At 38.8% G+C, this 12,946-nt stretch overlaps 1 protein-coding gene across 4 annotated transcripts in view; it reads left to right on the forward strand.

Annotated features, from left to right (window-relative positions):
* ythdc2 (YTH domain containing 2) overlaps window positions 1-11,113 on the forward strand; it is a 35,411-nt gene extending 24,298 nt beyond the window's left edge. For 3 of the 4 annotated variants that reach the window (XM_058057259.1, XM_058057260.1, XM_058057261.1), the window contains 9 exons: window positions 556-669; window positions 740-1,012; window positions 1,223-1,349; window positions 2,486-2,691; window positions 2,902-3,085; window positions 4,230-4,321; window positions 4,900-5,019; window positions 6,341-6,492; window positions 10,423-11,113. In XM_058057259.1, the coding sequence (XP_057913242.1) occupies window positions 556-669; window positions 740-1,012; window positions 1,223-1,349; window positions 2,486-2,691; window positions 2,902-3,085; window positions 4,230-4,321; window positions 4,900-5,019; window positions 6,341-6,492; window positions 10,423-10,429 (1,275 nt within the window). In that variant the 3' untranslated portion in view covers window positions 10,430-11,113. Of the gene's footprint in view, window positions 1-555; window positions 670-739; window positions 1,013-1,222; window positions 1,350-2,485; window positions 2,692-2,901; window positions 3,086-4,229; window positions 4,322-4,899; window positions 5,020-6,340; window positions 6,493-10,422 lie in introns of those variants that run through there. The other variant, XR_009120241.1, reaches the window with a different exon arrangement.
* Window positions 11,114-12,946: the final 1,833 nt, after the last annotated feature.

A 12,946-nucleotide genomic window follows, 5' to 3' on the forward strand; every position in this document is an offset into this window, starting at 1 on the left:
GGTATCGTTCAATTTCACTCATGGATTATCACGATTGGTATCAGCAGCATAAAATCCTGATCCTAGTAGAAACAAACTTCTTTTTCTGATGAAAGATGAGAGTCTAATCTTCCCTTTGGTATGTACCATGTCTATATAGCCCACAATACACAACACAATACTCAAATAGTCAAAACCCTCCAGGATGGCTGGTACTGGACTGTCTTTTGAAAAATGGCTGGGAAGAACGGGTTAATTATTGTGTTTTATCAAATGTGTCATTTTTCTTATTTTAATTCATCTTTTAATTCTTTATTTTTTATTACTTTAGGTATGTTTTTACCAGGGCTGCAGCATTTTATTTATATTTATTGATCTGTACAGCACTCTGGGGCAGCATGAACCCAACTTTGTTTAAATACGCTTCAACTCAACCGTGACCTTGTTTGTGTAGTTGTACGATCCTACCTATCCTAAAAGACAGAAATGCTTTTTGCCTTTGCCACCAGAGGTGGTGAATGAATGTGCACTTACATTTAACTTCCTTAACTTCCTGTGTGTTTATTTGTTTGTTAGGAATTATGTCTGCAGACCAAACAACTGGCTCCCTGTCCAATATTGGAATTCTTATCCAAAGCTCCACAGCCTCCTCCTTTGCATTCTGTTAAGAGTGCTGTGCAGATGCTTAAGGTAAGAAATAGTCTCTCATAAGACACCGCATACGTCTACACATTATTTGACCCACATCTTCTCCTTCAAGACAATAGATGCCCTAAACCCAAGTGAAGACCTTACTGATCTTGGCTTCCATCTGGCCGATCTCCCAGTGGAGCCCCATCTGGGAAAAATGGTGCTGTGCGCCGTGGTGCTCAAGTGTCTGGACCCCATTTTGACCATAGCCTGTACGCTAGGCTATCGGGATCCCTTTGTTCTTCCTGCCCAGGGTTCTCAGAAGAGAGCTGCTCTTCAATGCCGCAAACGTTTCTCTTCCAACTCCTTCAGTGACCACATGGCCCTGTTGAGGGCATTCCAGGTAATTTTAGGGTCCATTCAGTATCCACACATCATGAGAGGATTTGCATGCTAGGAAAGAATGTGTCATTCCCCTACTCCAAGTAAGGCATAGTTCATTTTTGATTGGAGACCGACTGTCTGGAATATAAACATCAGTTGATCAGATAATGATATGACAAATTATTTTATTTTTGGTGTTTTGTAACCAATCGATAATTTGTGTCGTTAGGCATGGCAGAAGGCCCGTAGTGATGGATGGGAGAGAGCCTTCTGTGAAAAGAACTTTTTATCCCAAGCCACCATGGACATGATTCTTGGCATGAGAACACAGCTGATGGGACAGCTTCGTGCTATTGGTCAGTATGCTTTTATTCACTTTAGAACAGGGGTGGGCACATTTTTGGGCTAGATGACATCATTATCTAATTTGCAATTACACATGTGTGTCATAAAGTGTCAAAAAAGTATCAAAAGGGTCTTAAAAGTCTTTGAAATTGTTCTCAAAATATGCAGATATTGTACAAGATGGCTTTTTGCTCCATTCTTGCCGTGTTTTTTTGTTTATTGCGACTTATTTAATTTCTACAATCGCTACTATGACTGATAATAATATACAAGTGGGAGTGCGCGAGGCATGAGTGGAATTACACATTAAGTGCTTTACGTACACCTACCTCTGTGTTGTCAGGGTGAGCGAGTGACGCTTGCAGTATCTTCCATCGGAGTTGAACAGCTGCATCCGTGTTCATGTCCAGGCTGAAGCTGTAGTATTTCTACATTTGATCAAACCTAAGATTTGTCAGATCAAAACGATAGATGTTTGGGCTACTATTTATGCTTGTTACATTTGGCTTCATAAAACACTTCATAGGTTGAAGAGGTCTGGGTTGACAATTTAGTGACATGGTAGCTGCCAAAGTGTAGTACATGACTCCATCCATCCATCCATCTATACCGCTTAATAGGTGTCACGCCCTGTGTGGGTTCCCTCGAGACAGTTTGTTTGTGTTCCCTGTCTGGGCTTTGGTTTCCGTTTTTGACACTTATTTTGTATTGGACTTCCTGTTTTGCCTCGTCTGCCTGCGTTGCCATAGTCACCCACACCTGTGCCTAATTTCTGTGTGTATTTAGTTCAGGTGTGTGCTTCTCCCTGTGCGGGAACATTATAGTTTGTCCTTATGCTTTTTTACCTGCATTTTGTCCTGCTCTCTGCATCCTGGGCAAAGCTCTTGTGACCGAACATGACCATAGGTCCCCTTTAACAATGGTTGATCGTAAGCTATCACAGTTGGGTCGGAGCACTTGCCACCATTCTGTAGATGGGCCAAAGGACAAAACCGGCCAGACTTTGTCCACCCCTTGAGAATGCCTTTTACAACAGCAGAATGACATTTCCTGCAAAATTATCTCTTTATTTTTCACTTTTGTACGTGTTCTATTAGACAAAAACTTTGAATACTTTGGCCCTTTATAATGATTGTTTATGCTTCAGGTTTTGTCAGGGCCCATGGGGATGGTGATATTCGCAATGTGAACATCAACTCGGAAAACTGGGCTGTGGTGAAGGCAGCCCTAGTTGCGGGCATGTACCCAAATCTGGTTCACATCAACCAAGAGACAAACATGCTGTCCAGTAACAAGGAGAAGAAAGTCCACTTTCATCCCACATCCATTCTGAGTTCCGCCCAACAGAAAGGGGTATGCATTAACTGCACATGGAAGCAAAAAGTACGAGATGTTAAAAAAAACACAAAACATCAAACGTGGTGATAATGTTGCACCTCATCATCACGGGCAGTGTCACATGCTTCCCCATTTCTTTGGTTGGAGCGTCAAGGAGCAGCAAATACTAATTATGAGACAAAACAATGATGTTGTATTCATGTTGTATGCATTTTTTTCATGCAGGATATATCATCCAAGTCATCCCAGGCCCTTCCCACAGACTGGTTGGTCTATGATGAGATGAGCCGATGCCATAGGATTGCCAGTGTTCGCTGTTGTTCTTTGGTGACACCCATCACTGTAGCAATATTTGGAGGAAGTTCCAGACCTCTCACCTTCACCTGTCCTGAAGATTCTGTTCAGAAAGGTACTCTCATCCTCGCTTCATCTAAGAAACTGTAATATCTTTTCAAATGTAGGTCGTGTCGGTGTGAAGTTTTTGTTCTGTTTGCACACTAAGAAATGTACGGTTTCTGGCAAGTGAATGCAGCTATTGCCAAGCCCCCCCAGTCCGCTACTGTCCAATCCTACGATTATGCTCCGTTCAAGACAACTATGTTTTTGTGTGCTGTGTTCCAAGAAACTAGTGTATGCTATAGGGGTGGAGCCGAACCCGAATACGGTATTCGGAACAGCACAAATAATTATTTTTTTTTACGAATAATTAATTTGAACAAATAATGTTTTTATTCGGGAACAATTAAAGCAGAAAGCTGCGTTTCTTCGTGAGACCGCAGTGCATTCCCGGGTCAGCTAATGAGTGACTAGTGTTCAGCAGTCAGCCTCCATTTTTTAAAAGCGAAGAACGTCTGGAGCTGCGTGTTACGTCATATCTGAGCATGCGCTGAAAGAACGCACCCGGGATAAATTTAAACAGGAAAAGATCAAATTCAATCTTGCTAATATTTTATAATTAAACTGGGGACATGTTTTATATAGATATATATTTTCTTTTAGTTTAGTAGAAGTATAGAAGGGTTTAGATTCTGTTCCACAGATGGCAGGAATGCACACTGAAAGCTGCTTGCCAACTGCCAATAAACAACAGACGAAAAACACCATGAAGATGCCTCAATCGGATTGGGGAAAGGAATATTCCACCCCTGGGAATCCCATTATATGTTCATTCGGATTGGCACTTTTCTTTCGGAATGAGGTTTATACAAAGGTTACATTATTTTCGTTTGAGCAAATAAACCGAATGCAATTGGAATATTTGGGTCCATGTATACGTGGCTACTGACAAAGTTGGGGTGCCCAAATGTATGCACCTGCCTACTTTTGTTTTAAATAATTATTATAATTATATAAATTATCAGGGGTGGCACAACTTTTTCATACCACTGTAAACGGTAGTGACACTATTAGTGCAACATAACAGGATCAAATCCATGAAATATTTGTGTACTGGTTGGTTATTTTCATCCTATTGCCAGGAAACTCACTTTTGTTTGAGAACATTCACATGGTTTGGTACAGCCGAGTTTGATTCTGAAGGTGCTTTCTTTCAGACAGTCCAGCGTGTGACATGAGTGACAGTGAAACAGAGGACTCCACTGAGATGAAGATTGACGAGTGGCTCATCTTTCAAATGAACAATGAGGTGAAAATGTTGCCATCAACAGTAATAACACATCAGAATTCATTTGTAACCTGTGGTGTAAATGGAGGAAACTGGATCAGCATTGAAACATTGATAACATCTGGGCTCTGTCCCCGATGACTGAATGGTCATGTCAGTGTGTCGTATGCAGCCTTCCTGGTTATTCATCCTTTTCTATACGCCGTTCCATTGCCTGGCACATCTTCATCGACAAACCATTACTAGGTCTGCTACCATCATATTTACAGCCACACATGTCAGGAGGAACAGGGACGAAAGGTCTTTCAATTCTCTAGTCCCTCAGATTGGAATCAGCTCCAAAGTAAGCTGTCTGTTTGAGATCTGGTCTCTTGGACCAGATTTTTTCATCTCAGTGAGTTTTTAACCTGGTTAAAAAGAAAACATGTTGATTTTGCAATGGGCTTAGGAACGCTTCATTTACCTTATTACTAACGTACTCTTGCAAAAGGTTTTCTTAAATGAATCACCAATGCTGATTGAATGCTGATTCTCTTTCTTTGTGAGTGCATTCAGTGCTTCCACAGTCTATATGACGTGACTTTGCAATATGCTGTCAGTTGGCAGAGTGGGTGTTTGACCTGAGACACAAGTGGCATCATCTGTTCGTCAAGAGAATCGGTTGCCTTTCAAAACCCTGGTCTCAGCAAGATGAGATGACCATTCAGACCCTGGTTTCTGTAAGTCTTCATTTTATTTTTGCTCTTGTTGTATACTCTTTCACATTTTACTCTAACAGAAACCTTGCAGCGCAAAGTGTAGTGTTGGACCACTGCACTGAAAATTGTGATGTATTTTGGATACATGAGAGAGATTGATGAAATATAGTATTAGGGCTGTTTTGGACTAAGGATTACCTCAGTCAAATCTGATTTGTAGATTTTGTTTATAGTAATTGAGTGTTAATTGGGATCCGGAGTTTACATGTTAAATTAAATTATACCTATATTGTGAGGAAATAACGCGTCATTGTTTTATCATCTAGGGCTGCAGATATCTAATATTTTAGTAATCGAATAGTCAACAGAAATATTTTTTGAGTAATCAGAAAAAACACAATTTTGCTTGGATGAATAGCAAGATCAAATTCACAAGAAAAAAATAAAACATTTGACCAAATAATGAACGACCAATTGGTAAAAAAAATTTCAATAATTTTACCAATTAACCAAATCACCAAATAATTTTTGGTTAATAACATTTTACCAAATAACTCAATAGCATTCATTATACACGGTGCATGTTCTACTACTGGTTAGCATCAAGTTTAGCAACCATTAAAGATGAAAAACAATTTTTTAATAACAGCAGAACTTAAGGTAACGCAACAAAAACTTAAGCCAATGACACCACTAGTCAAGCTGGGCACAGCGGCAACACAACCTCTTCTAATTTCTAAACCTCTTCTAATACATTATTTCCATTATTCCACCTCCACAGACACCTTCTCTAAGTTTTAATCTACTGACTGTTGTAACACAGTAACAGTTCAGGCTGCAATCACACTCTCTCTTTGAATTACCACTGTTCCCTAGCAACGGGATGCTAACAAACTAAAGAATGATGCAAAACCAAAAACACCATTTAAACAAAAATGTAGCGGAGCATGCTGCTAATTAAAAATGCTGCCCTCTCAAACCCTGCAAGATGAAAAAATGGAGAAAAGAAAAAGCGGCAAATGCCCAAAACACGCAGAAACCCCAAAAACGTCTCCATTAAAGAAAAGCTGCAACTAGCCAAACCTGAGTGGAACCCCCCCCCCCCCCCCCCCCAAAATGGGCTGAATGAAAATCGACAATTTACTTGATTCCTTTAACACTGTAAAATATAACATTATGTAAAATCCATCTTACATCTTAAGATGCAGTAATATAAAATTTGTTTTTCAATTAAATTGTACAGGTTTTGATATTTATTAATTTCTGTATTTGCTGACCAAATGAGTGCAATGCACAATGTACACAAGGACAATGTTTACTAACATGAAGGTGACCTCTGCAGGTGCTTACAACAGAGGAGAAGGGAGCAGGCTTACAGCAGCCCAGCGGGATAGGCCAGCGTCCTCGGCCTGCCTTGTCGGAGGAGGGCATCAAGAACTCTTTAAAGAACTGTAAAGGCGGCCCAATGCTTCCCTGCATGATGACTGATGACAGGTATTCAGTTCATACCTGCATGTTAATCAAATGTTGAGTGGCTTGGAAAGTTCTCATTCTTTCCTTCAGGGTGACATGAGTTCATTGTGAACACAATGACTGTTTCACATGGAAGTACACTTCAATAAGTATAAGAATTTTGACATTGTAATGCTGTCCTGAATCCATTACAGTTGGCCCTCCCTACATCGTAGTTTGAGCATCACTCCTTTGCTCTTCCCTGGTTTTTAGAAAATGATTTAATGAACTCATACAATCCCAGCCATTTTGAAAAACCAATTCCCTACCAACCATTTTAGACAATTTAGACTGCTCTTTCAAGGCATACTGAATATTGTGCTCAACATGGAACATACCAAAAGAAAGATTCAACTCCCAAAGTTATCCTCTCATTCTGTGTGGAAGTGGTATGTTTTTGGCTTCTTTCTTTCTTCTTCTTCCCCACTCCACTTGAAACACTTTTCAAGTCAGCAGTTTGAACAATATTATTAGCAAATGAAATACATATTGGCTTTTTGCGTTGTGGGTATTTATATATTAAATTTAAGGGTCACTTTTCATTTATTCTATGACACTACCAGGCCTTGAATCCGCTAAGTAAATACTGAAATTAATGTAGTGTAAACAAAGAATAATACGATTGTAAATGTGACTATAGGGGTGTTATTTCATGCCTACGTGGCTCTAACAATGGTAAAAAAAAACAAGTTTTGTATGCTCTAACTATGAAAATATTCTGTTTATTAATATTGATCCTTTTTCATGGAAATTCACTTATCATGGTCTGTTCCGGAACCAATTAACCACGCTAAACAAGGGATGACTGTGGTGTTGTAGTGCATACCGGAAGTGGTGATCGCAATATTTACCTTCTTCTGTTCACTACTTTCCACTGCCACTGGTTGCTCCTCAGCCACCATTATTAAGTTATTCACTGCCAATAATTGTCCAATAAATACAATTATCAAAAAATACAAATATTGATATAGAATACAGAAAAATTAAGGGATGTTGTACTATAAGCTAAATACGCGTTGTGTTATAGATGACGAAGCATATTACTGTAAAACCTAAGGCTAAATCTCATTAGAAAGCACAAAGAACAGGATTATTAATGGGGTACTGTTGCAGTCGTAACTCACGCCAAGCTAATACTCAACTCTGAACCCCCAATGCCTTCCCTTTCCGCCACCCATTCTCCCCTGCTGGCACTGGAATACATTTCCAGCAACATACGTGCACAAATCATATTTATGTCTTATTTTCTCTTATTATGGCTACTATATTGGGTAATAGGAGTATGTCTAGAGCAGGGGTGCTCACACTTTTTCAGCATGCGAGCTACTTTTAAAATGACCGAGTCAAAATGATCTACCCACTACAAAAATGCAAAACATCTATTTATTTTCAAATGTATTGAGGATTATTTGTACGTACAATGTATGTTGATGTACCTTACATAACCAAATGAGCCAATATTGCAAAACACACATAATTAACTATTAACATTTTTTGTAATTACCTGAGTTTACTTTGATGACTTGCACTGAATTGAACCAGCCAGGGATGCATAGTCCGGACAGTAGCTGCTGATAGCCAGCCTCAAGCACACTTCCAAATGTTTATCAGTCATGCATAATATCCGTATCATAATATCCGTATAATATTCCATATCCGTATGGAAGTGATATGTTTTTTGCCTTTTTACTTGGTCCAGTTTTGCCTTTTTACTTGGTCCAGCTCCTTCACTCATTTTAGTGACCATAAACTTTAGCGAGGGCTTAAAATCTCGCAATTCGCCGACTAGCTTAGCACTTTGCATCGTTGTTTACGCATGAGCGGTGACCTAAAGGTTAAAATTCAGTTGTCATCTGACTGGTTGTCCTGTATGTCAATCAAGTAACGGGGATGGATGATAGGCTGACATCGTAACTTCTGCTGCACTTAGAGACGTTGTTTGATTTGATTGGTCGCCCGAAGGGCAACATTCAGTTGTCATCTGAATGGCTGCCCTGTATGTCAATCAAGTGACGGCATTGATGCTGGGATGATATTTTTTTAATGTCACGCCGCGATCGACCAGCGATCGCGATCGACTTAATGAGCACCCCTGGTCTAGAGGGCTCTAATAATGAAAAATGAAAAGAGTATTTAGAAGCTTGTAAACAGGTTTTCTATGCTCTAACAATGAAAATAATCAATTTATAAATGAAGAATTTGTGTTTTTTTTCTGTTCATGTTTATTTTTTGTGTAGCTGAATAACCATTGTGTTAGCATATCTTACACATTTCAGCCTGTTCTCTATTCTTTTATTCATGTTACAACTTGCCTTCCAAGATGACATAATGTCTGTTTTGGTCAAGTAGTTTGTAAAATAAATTACACACAAAAAATGTGACTTATAAGTCCAGTGCGACTTATGTATGTTTTTTTCTACCTAATTATGCATTTTTGGCCTTGTGCGACTTATAGTCCAGAAAATAGCAATCACACAGGGTATTCTTTTTTAACTCTATTCCCTTCCCCCAATGTATCTATTTCAAAGTCCCTCTCATCACCTACAGACCTCTCCATAATTTGACCCCTCCCTACCTCACAGACCTCCTCCATCCACACAATCCCCCCTGTCCCCTTTGCTCCTCAGACTCCAATCTCCTGGCACTCCCCTGTAAGACCAAGCTCCGAACCTGGGGAGACAGAGCCTTCTCCATCACTGCCCCCACCCTCTGGAATTATTTGCCCCATTCACCCCGTGCTTGCCCTGACCTTCCCACCTTCAAAAAACAACTCAAAACCCACCTGTTTAAATCCATTTTTAATGTCTAACTTTTTATACCTGACTGCTGTACCCTGCCCCGCTTTTAGCCTTGTAGCTCTGAATGAATGTATGGATGTTGTATTTTAATGCATCTTTTACTGTGTTCACTTCACTGTAAAGCGTCTTTGAGTACTCTGAAAAGCGCTATACAAATAAAATGTATTATTATTATTATTTAGTATAAAGAGGAAAAAAAACATGTATAAGTTATACTGTGGCTGCATGGTGTCGAGTGGTTAGTGCACAGACCTCACAGCTAGGAGACCGAGTTCAATCCCACCCTCGGCCATCTCTGTGTGGAGTTTGCATGTTCTCCCCGTGCATGCGTGGGTTTTCTCCGGGCACTCCGGTTTCCTCCCACATTCCAAAAACATGCTAGGTTAATTGGCGACTCCAAATTGTCCATAGGTATGAATGTGAGTGTGAATAGTTGTTTGTCTATATGTGCCCTGTGATTGGCTGTCCAGCAGTCCAGGGTGTACCCCGTCTCTCGCCTGAAGACCGCTAGGATAGGCTTCAGCACCCTCTGCGAACCTCGTGAGGATAAGTTGTAGAAAATGAATGAATGAATGAATGAAAGTCATACTGCACTTGCTGCATTTGTAAATGTTGGATTTCAGAAACTTCAAGACCAATGACATTTAATCTGGAAAGGCAATTTATTCAATTACAGCAGCACACACACAACAGGTTGAATGGGAGTTTTTTTCAAGCAAATATTCAGTTTTGAATGATACTGTAAATGAGAAAAATCATCAGTATGATCCCATTGAATAATGCCATTACACTAACATTAAAGACATTACACATGCTGTAGAAAGTCATAGTGTATAATAAATGTTTTTGCGACATACATGCTGACAAACAAACAGACATGCCCCATAAGTCAACTCAGCATGCACTCAGATGGTAGGCAGGGCTTGTGCACTAAACCTCGATGAAGTTTGAGAACATTAGTGCGGAAATGTATGTGTATATGAGCGCGGTGCAAGGCAAAATAAACATACGGGCAATTATTCTGGATAAAGAGTTCAACAAGCGATGGTGTGCAAAATGAATATGCAAGTGTACTTTGCTTCAGATTTTCATTGAACTATTTTTCTTTTTGTAGGAGTTAGACACCCAGGCAGGCAGACAGCTGCTGTCACTTTGGGAGAGGAAACGCCAGCAGTCGCAGTTGACATCATCATTTGCACTATTACTACCAGAGTGTGGACTATTTATTTCCACTATACCTTCTAGAAATATTTCTTGTGCATTTTACCTTCAGCTGGTTGTGTGATTAATTTCAATGTTCAACACTGTTTTATTCTGTCTTTAGCGTCTACAATATGAAGTAATCTGAGTATGCAAAATTGACTTGCTCTTAACAGTGCATTATACTGGAAAATGTTAGATTCCAATGGGTTTGTTGATACAATTAAATTTTATAAGCGTGTTCTTGACCATGCCATTATGTTTGTTATTCACATTACTTTGTACCAAAGAATGTAAAGTTTCTCCATTTTGTGTTTTGTTTCCAATAAGTTCTAATTGAAGGTGACCCTCTACAGTTGTTTTTATGCGGCCCTTGAAAGCCGAAAATGAAATGCAATTTATTCACTATGACTTAAGAATTGTTTTCTAAACCTGCAGCTATAATCCTGAAATTGTAAGTTCCATATTTGGGTCTTTGGGTCTTACCCAGTTGTTGTAAATCCCTAATTAAATGTTTCTATTTAGTGCAGGCACTGTTCAGCTGGGTGAAAATCTGAACTGTATATTAATAAAGCCCATCCCGCCAACATTCTATTGTGTCTCACCTCGCTTGCTGACCAGAGCGGCTGTGTCCTTGAGGTGCTTTCCGCTACAATGATGAATTATGATACATTATGATGATTCTTTCTCTTTGGGCTTTTCCCTTCGTCTCCACAACAAATCAATCGCTTCCATCCAACCCTGTCTTCTGCATCTGTCTCTCTCACACCAACTACCCCAGGGGTGGGCAAACTACGGCCCGGGGACCACATCCGGCCCGCCAAGTGTTTGAATACGGCCCGCCCGTTCTTTCCAAAGTATTTCATTTAAAGTCAACATACAAGCTGGCATCATGGCTTGAGCCGACATTTTCATGGTTTGGCTGTTTTATCAATTTCGTTATTTGATGCGGTCTGTTGTTTACAAAGTGCTCCTGAAAAAAGGGACACAAGCACATAATAATAATAATAATAATAATTTTAAATAATTAATTTATTCTTCTTATATAAATTTATAACGCACTTTACATCAAATATAATAATAACAAATAATATAAAATAATACTAAATTTATTCTTCTTATTATAAATGTATAATGCACTTCACATAATAATAATAATAATAATAATAATAATAATATAAAATAATAATAAATAATATCAAATAATAATAAATTTATTCTTATTATAAATTTATAACGCACTTTACATCAAATTATCTTAAAGTGCACACATAGCAGATTGCATAACACTTTTACAGATACAATAATTTAGTTATTTGATGCGGTCTGTTATTTACGAAGTGCTCCTGAAAAAGGGACACAAGCATATAATAATAATAACAAATAATAATAATATAAATAATAATACATTTATTATAAATTTAAGTGCGCCTGAAAAAAAGGACACAGGCACATAATAATTATAATAATAACAAATAATAATAATATAACATAATAAATTTATTTTTCTTATTAAAAATTTATAACACACTTTACATCAAATAAATGATCTCAAAGTGCACATATAGCAGATTGCATGACACTTTTAATAATTTTATTAGAGATTTAATAATTTCGTTATTTGATGTGGTCTGTTGTTTACAAAGTGCTCCTGAAAAAAGGGACACAAGCATATAATAATAATAATACAAATAATAATAATAACAAATAATAATAATAAAAATAATAATAAATGTATTATTATAAATTTATGACGTACTTTACATCAAATAAATGATCTCAAAGTGCCCATAAAGCAGATTGCATAACACTTTTACAGATACAATAATTCCAGCTGGACTGTTATGTGTAAAATATCGAGTCTGGCCCCCCCGTCAATTTTGTTAAATCAATGCGGCCCGCCAGTCAAAAAGTTTGCCCACCCCTGAACTACCCTCATGTCCTCCTTCACTACATGTATATACCTCCTCTACGCCTCCTACCTGGAAGCTCTAAACGCAGCATCTTTCTACCAGTATATTCACTATCTCTCCTCTGGACATGTCCCAACCATCTCAGTCTGGCCTCTCTGACTTTATCTCCAAGGCCTCTAACATGTAATGTCCCTCTGATGTACTCGTTCCTGATCCTATCCATCCTGGTCACTCCCAATGTGAACCTCAGCATCCTCATGTCTGCTACCTCCAGTTCTGCTTCCTGTCTTTTACTCAGTTCCACTGTCTCTAGACCAGGGGTGGGCAAACATGACTTGAGCCAACCTTTTGATGGTTTAGGTAGATTTTTTTTATCAATTTGGTTATTTGATGTGGTCTGCTGTTTACAAAGTGCTCCTGAAAAAAAGGGACACAAGCACATATAGCGTGCGGCCAAGCGGTCGTAGCGATGTCGTTTTTTGATCCTTCGATGTCGGCTCTTCCTATCATTGTGAAGCAGAATTC

This window comes from Doryrhamphus excisus, chromosome 19, assembly GCF_030265055.1.
Source record: "Doryrhamphus excisus isolate RoL2022-K1 chromosome 19, RoL_Dexc_1.0, whole genome shotgun sequence".
Classification (NCBI taxonomy): domain Eukaryota; kingdom Metazoa; phylum Chordata; class Actinopteri; order Syngnathiformes; family Syngnathidae; genus Doryrhamphus; species Doryrhamphus excisus.